At 34.6% G+C, this 12,504-nt stretch overlaps 1 protein-coding gene across 4 annotated transcripts in view; it reads left to right on the top strand.

The window, feature by feature from the left end:
* Nucleotides 1–12,504, top strand: part of USP33 (ubiquitin specific peptidase 33) — a 41,834-nt gene extending 29,330 nt beyond the window's left edge. For 3 of the 4 annotated variants that reach the window (XM_083359303.1, XM_083359302.1, XM_083359304.1), the window contains 9 exons: nt 984–1,029; nt 2,793–2,973; nt 3,128–3,254; nt 3,711–3,877; nt 6,792–6,873; nt 7,803–7,911; nt 9,618–9,720; nt 10,157–10,225; nt 11,884–12,504. In XM_083359303.1, the coding sequence (XP_083215429.1) occupies nt 984–1,029; nt 2,793–2,973; nt 3,128–3,254; nt 3,711–3,877; nt 6,792–6,873; nt 7,803–7,911; nt 9,618–9,720; nt 10,157–10,225; nt 11,884–12,041 (1,042 nt within the window). In that variant the 3' untranslated portion in view covers nt 12,042–12,504. Of the gene's footprint in view, nt 1–983; nt 1,030–2,792; nt 2,974–3,127; nt 3,255–3,710; nt 3,878–5,218; nt 5,318–6,791; nt 6,874–7,802; nt 7,912–9,617; nt 9,721–10,156; nt 10,226–11,883 lie in introns of those variants that run through there. The other variant, XM_083359305.1, reaches the window with a different exon arrangement.

The following is a 12,504-nucleotide window of genomic DNA, read 5'->3' as shown; positions in this document are numbered from 1 at the left end:
CGGGGACGCACTCCCGGATATTGATACGGCCCTCTGTTCACACGCCCGCTGCCATTCCCTACCGCCGTGGGAATAGACAAACCCACACCCCGCTCCGGGGCCCCGGAGGCACCCAAGCCTCGTCACGGCACGATCAATCCCAGGCCTGGTCTGAGAAACGGTTGGTGGAACCCCCCCAGTTTCCAACCAAACCTTTTGAGAACCCTCCCCCCTCCCTAACCCCACAAAAAATTGAGCTAAAAAGTGCACCAGGGGCCTCTTATTAAATTTATGACAGAGGCTCCTGTCCTTGCCCAACCATCTCTCAGGGTCCCAATAATTGGGCCCATCATCAAGAGGAGTTGAAATAAAGGCGGGTCACGCCCAGGAAGGGGGGGCACCCCTGAGTGCAAATAAGTCCGTGCTTGAATAAGACAAATAAACCATTTTTCGGGTAGGTCCAGCCAGGCAGTCCCATAGTCACTCATGTTTGCCACATCCAGTTATTTGTAAAGGCAGGAAATAAATAGTTGGAAAGAAAAGGCATTTCATTGTCTTAATATAGGTTATAGTTGGTCGCACAATCAGCCAGATGCTTAGATTGGATTTAGTATTTTTGTCCACCTATTAAGCCCTGGGATAGGCAGATGTTATTTAATAATATTAAAGATATCATTGTAAGATGTAAGCTGTTCCAAGTAAAGCTGCCTTTTGCAATTGACTGGTGTCAAAGTGGTGCTCCTGATGTTTTGGAATTATACCCAATTATTCTTATTATTAAGTTTAGTACTTTACCAAGGTATATGTTGGATTTTTTTATATAGTAAGCTATCATGTTTATTTTATATATTGTTGTGAAAGCTGTGGAGAAAAGTGTAGATTTCTAATTCCATTCCATTTTCTCTAGTCAGCATTTCTAAAATAGTAAAAGATGTATATTAGAAATTTTTTAACTTTGTGGTCAATATTTTTTACAATGTTATTAAATGTGAACTTTACCTCAGGTTAAGAAATGGAGTAAAATTCTGCAAAGTTCAACACTTCCCTGAGGTAATGTCCTTTGCTTTCCTTTACTGGATAAAAATGTTCTTTTGCCTTCCTTTTTATAATAAACAGTGTGAACATAACAACAAATTACTTCATGTAACATGATTTGTATTCAGTTCTATTTCTTCATTTTCCAGGATGATTCTTTTAACACTTTAAAAGATAACAATCAAAATAAATCAATTTCTTCTGTATGTTGTTATGGTCTCTACCCTGAATTATATTTTCTGTCAGACTATGTAGCTGCTTCAATGAAAAGTTGTTTTTTTTTTCAGCCACAATTTTAGTGGTTAGCAAGATTCATGAAAGAGTGTAGTATTTTACATTTATAGCTCAGGTGATGCTATGGCTAAGATTTCCTAGGTGTTTTTCTCATAACCTTAGGATGGACTAGAAAGATGATTCATTGGTAATGGGAAGGCTGCAGCTGACTGTTATTTACAAAACAGTCACCTGAAGCTCTATCAGTCTTGAGGACCAACTGTTACATTCTATACAACAGTTTTTAGATAGCTAGGAATAGTGCATTTTAAGCTGTTCACTGTATTCATGTTTAAATTTAGTGTCATTCATTTGGATATTTGAGCTTGGCCTGCACTGAAAAGTGCTGTGTTTGAGGTGACTGAGAATAATCCTAAAATTCTATTATTGATTTTAACATGTGTATCATCATGTATTAAACATAGAAAAATGTACATTTTTGTGCTTACCTAAAAATATAAGAAAACACTTCTTGCTTCTGATGTAATTATTAATGTGCTCAAGAGACGTTCCAATGCTGAGAATTAAAGACTAGTCAAATTTGTTTCCTGGCTATTGCATTTATGTAATTTTCTTGGAAATCTGGTTAGCCATTGCCAGGCTGTCCCCCATTCTAATACTAATTAGGGCTGACCCTGCTTAGCTTCTAAGATCAGAAAAGGTCAGCTGAATTATTGCCAAGCTCTTGAGAATTACCTAATAACTAAAATAATTCAGGATAAAATACTACTGATAGCTCGGAGTGCAAAGAATTGTATTAGAATCATTTAGGATCAGTGTGATACTTTTTGGACAAATTCCACAATTTGAAAGTTTTCTAGAAGATTGGAATTATTTTGTGGTTTTTTAAAACATATCTTTTCATCAGGAAATATAAACATCAATATTGTTTTGTAAATGATTACTTGAATTTCCCACATCCATACACATTAACAAAATATGCAGTACATACATAAGTTTCATGTCATGTCAGCGTAGTTTTGCTTTAGCAATGTTTGTATAGAAAAGTGCCAAGCATAATAATAATTGTTGTTGCCATGTTGTTCGCAACATTTTTCAGATCACAAGTTGCATTAGTGCTGGATAACATGTCAGGGATCCCAACCAAATCAATAATCTTAAAAACAAATACTAAGAATATCTGCCAAGGAACTTGAGGCACAAATATAGATGATTGATAGCTGTATCGTATAATAGCCATATTGTAATTTTGAGATTATAAAGCACTTTCAAATGGAGCAGTAAAAACAACCCCACTGCTAAATACTGGGAGCAAAGGAGGAAAATTGGAGGTTGCAGAAAGGACTTAGACATTCGGTTTCATTACCCCCTTCCCTAAAGAAACCACAGTGTGCTACAGAATAATGAGATTAAATAAAGGGTTCTGTGGTGATTTCATTTTCTATGAGAAAATAAAAGTCATTAGCCGTTTAATAAGGAATATCTTGCTTAACTATTAAAATAAAAGATAAACATCAAATAAGTCTGTCAATTGTTTTTCACAGATTTTATGTATTCATCTCAAAAGATTCAGACATGATCTTATGTTTTCCACAAAAATTGGAACTCATGTATCCTTTCCTTTGGAAGGACTTGATCTTCAACCTTTTCTTACTAAAGATAGTCCTGCTCAAATAGCAGTATATGACCTTTTGTCTGTCATCTGCCACCATGGAACTGCAATCAGTGAGTATAAATAATCGGTATTTTTGTAGGCTATGTCTATGATATGTTACATTTTATGCAACTGATGTAAAAAATTTATTACATTAATCTGTACCAATCTGCTTTTCCTGCAATTTTAAAACAAAAAATTCTCTTAATTTGTTCTTTAATTTAGATGGGCATTATATAGCTTATTGTCGAAATAATTTAAATAATCGATGGTATGAGTTTGATGATCAAAGTGTCACAGAAGTAACAGAATCAACTGTCCAAAATGCAGAAGCTTATGTTCTCTTCTACAGGTGAGAAAGCAAGTGTAAAGTTGCACAACAATGGTTAGATGCAGAGGTTGTCATTGTCAGCGAAAGCATCATTTGAGTAGAATTTTGCTTAGTTGATGCTCTCACAGGAAGAAAAAGAAGGGAGACAGTACTACAAATCTGTTTTAATATGTTTTTTTCTGGTTCTTAAAAGTTCAGCTTAACTCAAATATTTGGAATATATCAAGATTTGAAGTACCTTTGCTTTTTTACATTGAAAATTAACACATAGTATGCAGTATTGACTTTAGCTGTCATAAAAGTTAATATTTTTAGTCATACTAAGTAATGCAGATCTCAAAATGATTCTTGGTTTATTTCAACTCAAGCTTGGATGAGGTCCTTTTCAACATCAACATGTAGAGATTACTTGTTAACAGTGCTCATTTCAAAACAGCATACATATTAACTAATGTTAATATTGTGTCTTTTCAAAAGAAAAAGTAACGAAGAAGCTAAAAAAGAGAGAGAGAAAGTGTCAAGCCTTAATGTTATGGAACCAAGCCTCCTTCAATTTTATATTTCACGTTTATGGCTGAATAAATTTAGAACTTTTGCTGAACCAGGACCTATTTCAAATAATGATTTTCTCTGCACACATGGAGGTGAGACTGCAATCATATAAAACTATTCTCCTATGAAGATAACTTTTCATCTTATTATCTGGAACAATAAATCCTACTGCTTTCTGTAGTTTGAGGTTTTGACCATTATTTTTTTCATCCTGTGTATTTTTGTCCTTACATCTTTTAATTGGAATTTTTATTCTGTTAAATGAGAATATCATTCTATAGTCAGTTAATTTATTTTTTGATTATCCAGAAGATGACAGCTTGAATTTTTCTTATTTTCTTCAAATGTAAAGCTAACTGTATCACTATTAGAATGACAGACACAAACGTTGGATAACTTACTAGTTGAAAGTAGTTTAATTCTGTAGTAAGATAAATTAGGTTGCATCTATCTGTGGGGTAGAAACTCAGAATTATAAATTTGACTGCATAGTAATATGGGATGGGAAAAGATGCATTTTGCTTTTTGATAATTCTTACATTAAGAATTTACTTTAATCTGTTTAAAAACAAAATTATCCCAACCTTCAGAAAGATCAATTTAAATTAGAAATTCAAGATTATCAGTCAGCTTGATTTAGTCCCTTAGTAAAAATTGTCATTTCTCTTGAAGGTAGATTCCACAATGTGATATGCAATACTAACCAAACTTAGAAATTTCATTAATAATTTTAGTCAGTTATACAAAGCAAACTGCAAGGATGCCTACATTCAGAATCGCTAAATTTATTGTCAGGGTAAAAGTAGAATTAGCTTTTTATTGATTGATGGAAATAAGGCTTTGATTTTCAGTCACAAATTTGGCGTTCTCTATTTTTAACACATCAATATAACATCACATCAATATAATATTTCTTTTCTGTGTAATCAATCTGGTTGCCTCATATTATAGCCTGTTACAGTCCTTATTTAGATTTGTTTCTCCCATAAAGTTCAAAGTATTCTTTCTGGTTAAGATTTTCTCAACAGTTAATTACATTTAAAGATTTAAATCTATTTTTCCCATATAAACCATCTCAACACTTTTACATTTCTTAAAGAATAGGTAAAAAGAGTAAACAAAAGGAAAAGAGAGCAAGAGTAAAGAAACATAAATAGTAAAATACTACCTAAAATATATATTCCTCCTAAGCTAATATATATTCATTCCCAAAAATTTCTTATTCTTTTTAAGTATAATTTAAAATATATTTAATCTTTAATATTCCATTTAATGTGTCTGGTCATCTAATCCTTTAGCTTATTCAAAACTTTTTTCTTTTTTATACATTATAATTTCCTTAAATTCAAACACATTTAATTATCTAAAACATTTCCTTCATCTAAGCCATTTCAACAGTATTATATTACTTATAAAGGGACGCGGTGGCTCAGTGGGTTAGGACGCTGAGCTTGTCGATCAGAAGATCGGCAGTTTGGCGGGTCGAATCCCGAGGGCCGCATAACAGAGTGAGCGCCTGTTACTCGTCCCAGCTTCTGCCAACCTAGCAGTTCAAAAGCACGTAAAAATGCAAGTAGAAAAATAGGGACCACTACAGTGGGAAGGTAACAGCGCTCCGTGCGCCTTTGGCGTCTAATCATGCCGGCCACATGACCACGGAGATGTCCTCTTGACAAGTGCTGGCTCTTCGGCTTTGAAACAGAGATGAGCACCGGCCCCTAGAGTTGGAAATGACTAGCATGCATGTGCGGGGGAAACTTTACCTTTTTTATATTACTTATATCAAGAAATAAAATAAAAAAGGGGGGAAAAGCATACAGTATTATTTAAGAAATTCATCCCTCTTATAATGACATATGTATTCAGAATCATTTCTATTTCTTTAACCATATTCAAACAAATGTTTCTTTTTTATATATTCTCTCTGGTAGATCTCATCATCTATTTTCTTAATTTTCACTGTAATCTTTTTCCTTTGACCGGTATCTTTCTTGATCAATGTATTTTGCTGAATCAAAAAGTTTTTCCATATATTCATGACTGTTGCTGTAGGTATAAGAAGTAAATTGAATAAAGTATCTTTATGTGAGGCTTTTGCCCTTCCATGTTTCTTGAAAATCTTTTTCTCCTTCTTTGCTTCTCTTATCACTTCCTTTCTCTCTGATGTGAAGATGTTAGCTTTTCCCAGGTTTTGGCAAGTTCTCTATGGAAATCATAACTGTCATAATCTTCAACCACCATTAGGTGTCATCATCTATTTAGTTTTCAACATGAAGAATGGTCTTTAAAATGAGAGTCTTAACCATTCAACAATTTTAAACTTGTCCAAAGTTAAATTTTATCTTTCAAGTTTATAAATTTATTTCATTACCATACATTTTGATCCTCCATGGAAATTTTAATTCGCTGCTTCAGTTAGTATAAGGGTGGGGCGGAAGTCCCCCTCCTTCACTTTCAGAGGTATTTTGCTTCTCGGGGATCTTTTCCAGAAAATTAAGTATAGAAGAAAAAAGGGAAAATCAGATTCCTCACCCAGTTTCAAACACGCTGTTTACTGTTATGCTGGTTAGTTCTTTTGGACTTCAGTTGCAAGTAGCTTGGGCTGATTGGTGAAATACAGCCTTTCTCCTGTCAGGTTAGAAGGCTTTCCCCAAGACAAACGGAACGACTGCTGTCATTCCAGAGTCGCCGGGGCACCCTTCTTTCTTCACTGCTTCTCCGGGGCGGTTTGGACCCATTAGGGTCTCCAGGCAGGACAAAAATTAGCTGCGGGGGTGCGGCGGTCCGCAAGCCTGCAACCAATCACAACCGCACAGGACCGGAAGGCCCAATATTCATCTTAAGAAAGACAAGGTAGCTAATATATTAGCTTTAATATAAAACAGTGGGAGGTTGTTTCACTCAGATGTTTTATGCTTTTGCTGCTGCTGAAAAACTGCATTACTTGAAGGTTTCTACTCCCTCTAACTCAATCATATTTAATTTTTTAAAACTATTTTTCCATAGGAGTTCCTCCACACAAAGCTTCTTTTATAGAAGATCTGGTTGTAATGCTTCCTCAGAACATATGGGATAATTTGTACAGCAGGTAAACTTTTAATTGTGAAACAGATTACATCTGATGTCTGAACATTATCAAAGAGATGGTAATTGTAAAATCTGCATATAGTGTAGTACAGAACATTATACTGAATCCTGTGTTGGACTGGCACTTTCTAAGCCAGAAAAGCATCTATAAACAAAGGCAGATATACTGTTTTCATTTATTCTCTTGCATGCCTGCTCCTCTACTACCCCACAGATAATGTGTGGATTGGCATGAGACAAGGATGATTCAGGACTAAGGAAACAAAAAAAAACAAGTTCATTTTGTTTCTAAATACAAAGGCATCTGATAGCTCAAACAGCAATCTGAATAGAATGATCTGATTAGGTATTATAGTTGCATTAGTTTAATGTTGCTATTTTCAATAGAAGAACATCTCTGTCCCCAGTAAGTATTTAGATTTACTTCATTGTAGTTTAATTTAAGCTTTGATCTATCATTGAATGGCTACGTTTTCTTTAAAATGCATCACTTAATTGCATTTGGAGATTTTCTTTTTTAAAAAAAATAATAAATTAGCAAAGTAGGTCAAAAATTACTATAAAATCATTTATTATGTTTCAAATTTTTTGGTCAAAATATGTATAACAAATCGAAGATTCTGAAGCCACAAAGAAACACTACAATGAAAAATGTATTAGAAAATAGAATAAAAACAAGCAATATTGTTTTGTATATGATCTGGACAAAAGTGAACAGTAGAACCACCCTTATTTCTAAGTTAGGTGTAAAAAAGGATGTTCACATTTTGATAGAACTAGTTTGGGAATAATAGATATACCGTGCACACCTAATTCAGATATGTGTAACTAAAATTAAAAAAATATGAACAAAAAAGTTTCCTAATTATAATGTTCGATTCTATAAAACCTAAAGGATATGGGGATTTATTTAATAATTTATTATCGCAGGTATGGTGGAGGACCAGCAGTTAATCATTTGTATGTATGTTATACCTGTCAAATGGAAACAGAAAAAAGAGAAAAAAGACAGAAGACAGAACTGGAAATGTTTATTCGGGTAAATATGTTCTTTCTATTTTGTTAAATTATATTTGTTTGAGTTACAAATATTTAAATTAATAGCTTTTATCTTGATACATTGTGAGCCACATATAGAACATTTTTATTAATTTCACACATTTTTTGTCCCCAAGCAGTTTGAGTGCTTCTTCAAAACAATGTAGTGAGATGTGGACTTGAAAAGGGAAAATAAAATACATATTCTACCCCGTTCTTTTCACTAATAGGACTCATCGAAGGACAAAGTTCCACTGCAAATAGAAAGTGAACATCCAAACCAAGCTTAATATTTTGAAATTATTCAAAATGATTCATAATTACCGGTATTCTTGGTAATAAAAATGTTTCATATTTTCTTAGCATCCCATTTTGGCATGTCAAAGTAGAATTTCAGAACTGGGGAAAAATCGTAGAATATTTGATTTACAATCTGAAGAACAGCTTCTAACTGAAAAGAAAAGTTATAGGAGGAAGTATTACACAAGATGTGTAAACAATATGAAAATTTCAAGAGCTGAGGATTTTTTAAACATAATATCCATTTGTCTTCAGTACGTTTTCTATAATGAATAATATTAGAGCTTATACAATGATGCTTAAAAATTTGTGAACCCTTTTCAATTTTCAGTATTTCTCTTTATCTAATTTTAGGACTTGGGTGGAGAACAGATTTTAGGTCATATTTATGCAGAAATTTAAAGAGTTCATGAACTTTTAAGCAACATTGTATACCCTAAGTTTTAATGGTAACTAGACAATCCTTAACCATTGAGTCATTGTTTCAGAGATTATTTCTTTCTTTAAAATTCAGCAGATATTCATAGAAGTATCTGCCTTGAAAGTAGCCCATGTAGAATTGTATAGCACAGCCAAACATCAGGAGTTGACCACAGGAAATGTATTATATCATAAAATGTTTTATGATCATTTTTATATCATGTTTTTCAAAATTGGTTAAACTTCAGTTCCAGATTTTGGACACATCCCTTAGGTTAGGCCATTTGAGATACCTTGATTCAAAAAACGTTGCTGTATGATGCACTGTTTCGCCCAGTTAAAGATTACACATAGGGTTTTTGTAGTATAGTTGGCAACCCTTGATTAATTGGGTTGTCCTTCCAGAAATATTTCCTTACTAGGTTCCTCATTGCTTTCAACAGTGACAGAGCTCCTAATGTACTGCCTTCATTGGAAAAGTTGAGATACCTTCAGAAATTTATCTGCCTAAAAAAATAGCCTGCGTTGAAATGTTTTATGACATTTTGTATTATGCCATAAACTGTTTTATGATTGTTGCATCATAAAATATTTCATAAAACTTTGCAAAATTTCTATTCCATGGATGTTGTAGCCTCTGGATTTTGGATGCCTTCTGTATGTTAGCTTATTTGAGGTGCCTTGGTTCAAAATTTGTTGCCCTATGATGCACCGTTTCACTCAGTTGAAGGTTACAGGAATGATGAGGTTTAGAAGTATATAGATACATTAGCAGACACTATGTAGAGATGTGGTTTTGTTTTATTCATCTCAACTTTTTCTAAATCACAATAGGAACATTGATCCAACACTTTTTAAGCATTTAATTTTGAATATGCATTTACTATTTGTAATTTTGGAGAGTTTTGAGGACAGTAACAGTGAATCTGAGGCAGCTATGTTAGGGTTGTTCACATCTGCTTTTAGAATTTTCTTTCTGTCTCTCAGTTGAATAGAGCATTCCAAGAGGAGGAGTCTCCATCTATATTCTATTGCATCAGTATGCAATGGTTCAGAGAATGGGAAGCATTTGTTAAGGGCAAGGACAACGGTGAGTACTTTTGTAATTCAAAGAGACTGCAATCACATGCTGTATAAAGATCAGAGTTTTAATTAGGTAGTAAATACTACAGTAAAGTCACAGGGCAGTGCAATGAATTCTGCACGTTAAATAAAACAGTAAATGGACCTAATAATACGAGTCCATGGCAACTATGCATATAGATACATAGTTCAGTTTGGATCTGTAGTTTAGGGATCCTTCATAAAGGGTTTAGTAGGAGAATTTCATTCAGTTACAAACATTTTTTGAACTTGTATGCAGCTGTTTCAAATTATACACCCGATTGAAATGTGTATTTTGCTACATTTTATTATGCAGAGTTTTTAAATAATTTATAAAATAATGAGAGAGATTTTCTTTGAGGCTTTTGTTTCTTTAAATAGTATTATTATCTTACATTGTAACATACTTTTTATTTCATTAGATCCTCCAGGTCCTATTGACAATACCAAAGTTGGTGTCAGTAAATGTGGTTTGCTTGTTCTGAAACAAGGTATGAATACACAGATAGTTCTCTGCATGCAAATTTACCAGTGGTCATGTTCATTTATGATTATTTTGTGTATGATCTGTACATTTTTCCTATGGGATTAACCATTCCATAAACAAATAATCCCCTTCTATTCTTAAAAGTACAGAATATAGAGGAAGGGGGAGTTCAAATGATAAAAAAACAAGAGGGAGTCAACTTATTTTCCAAAGCACCAGAAGGCAAGGCAAGAAACAATGGATTGAAACTAATCAAGGAAAAAGCAACCTGGAATTAAGGAGAAATTTCCTAACAGTGAGAACAATTAACCAATGGAACAGCTTGCCTTCAGAAGTAGAGGGTACTTCATCACTGGAGGCTTTTAAGAAAAGACTGGACAGCTGCTTGTCTGAAATGGTATAGGGTCTTCTGCTTGAGCAGGGAGTTGCACTAGAACAGAGGTCTCCAACCTTTTTGATTTGGTGGCCCATAAAGGGAGGCAGGCACTGCTAAGTGCACGCTTGCAAATGGGTTGTGTGCGCGTGCAAAAATGACCCCCGCGCATGTACCCATAAATGGGCCATGTGTGAACACATGCGCACACACAAACGGCCACACACAAGGACATGTGCAAACAGCTGCGTGGGCAGGAGTGCTGCAAATGGGGCAGCGCTAGCACTGTTGGAACGCTATGGGTGGCACTACTGCCATTGGGACGTTCTGGGGTGGGGCAGCTCTAGTGCCGGTGGGATGCTCAGGGAGGCGCTAGCACCAAAGGACGCTCAGGGATGGTGCTAGCGCTGCCGGGACGCTATGGGTGGCACTAGTGCTGGTGAGGCACTCGGGGGCGGGGTGGTGTTAGCACCGGCGGGACGCTCGCGGCGGTACTGGCGCGAGTGTGGGAGAGGTGAGTGCAAGCGCCATCCCTTCACACAGCCTGGTGGCCATTTTGGGGGGCCCTGCACTAGAAGACCTCCAAGATCCCTTCCGGCTCTATTCTGATTGATTGATTGAATTCATTGGCTCTCCAGTTAGCCTCATACAGATTCACTATAACCCACCATCTTCACATAATGTAAAGAAAAGAAGAAATTACTTACATTATTCTCTAGCCTTCAGCTAAAATTAAAATTTCTTTAAATACTGCTGTGTCAATAGGTTAGGTTGTAATCTAGTTGTTTAACTACTAAATAGCAGTACTTGAAATCTGTATTTGACACTTGTCATTGCTCTTAAAAAGGAACTCTGAATTTGTCTCTAAAAGTCTATATGCAGTTCAACATGACCTGTAGAGAAATGGCTTTATCATCTGTCGCTATAATGCTTTTCTGAACATACTTTTTTTGTTTAAAAATATGGACATTTCTACCTTTATGGTGCAAAAATTAAAATTTGAAAACCTGTGAACAGGTATTTTAATACGTACAATTGGTCAGAGAATTATCTCATTTTAAGATTCGCTATAGGTTCCCTTTATATAATGACTCACAAACACAAAACAACATCAAACGGCAGTTAATAGGTTGAGCTGCATCAGTTGTATCATAGCAAAGTTACAGACTGTTCCAGATAATACTAAACTTGAGCTTTTTATATTATGTATTTATAAATACTGAAGTGCTTCTCAGATTTAATCTTTTAAAATATCAGGTAAACTTCATGGAAATATGTGTGTTTTTTAGGAGCTGATTCTGGACAGATTTCCGAAGAAACATGGAATTTTCTACAGTCAATCTATGGAGGAGGCCCAGAAATCATACTGCGACCACCTGTTGCTCAAAGTGAATCTGAATCATTACAGACGGAAGATAAAGTAGAATTAGAAACACGTAGACTGTAGCCATCAAATCAAGGAATGAATTCTTATAAGATACCTTTTGGTTAACAACTTAACATTCCCAAAAATTTTCAAGTTACTGTTTTTATCTTTTTTTCCCCCTGTGAAATGACAGAATGGCAGGCATTTTATCTATGGAATGTGAATTGAAACACATATTGGTCAGTGACCATAATCAAGAACTGAACTGAGATTGAAACCTCTAATATACAAATTATAAATATTAGAACTTTTCAAAGAGACTTTGGAATTGTGATCTTATTCTACATCATTGTGTGTATATATATATATATAAAATTTGTGTATTATAAATGTAATTGATCTTTTCACTAGAGCTATAAATTACCAGGCCCTCTCCAAGTTTTATGAAGACAGGTTGTCAAGGTTATTGAACATCATTTGATGGAAAGGTGGCATTGGTTAGCAATTAAGAAAATAAAAATAATAAATGTTGTATGAGAACTCA

The sequence above is a fragment of the Vipera ursinii genome, assembly GCF_947247035.1.
Source record: "Vipera ursinii genome assembly, chromosome: 3".
NCBI classification, from domain to species: domain Eukaryota; kingdom Metazoa; phylum Chordata; class Lepidosauria; order Squamata; family Viperidae; genus Vipera; species Vipera ursinii.
Note: the sequence above shows the minus strand (reverse complement) of the source record. Positions and strands in the feature narration are given on the sequence as shown.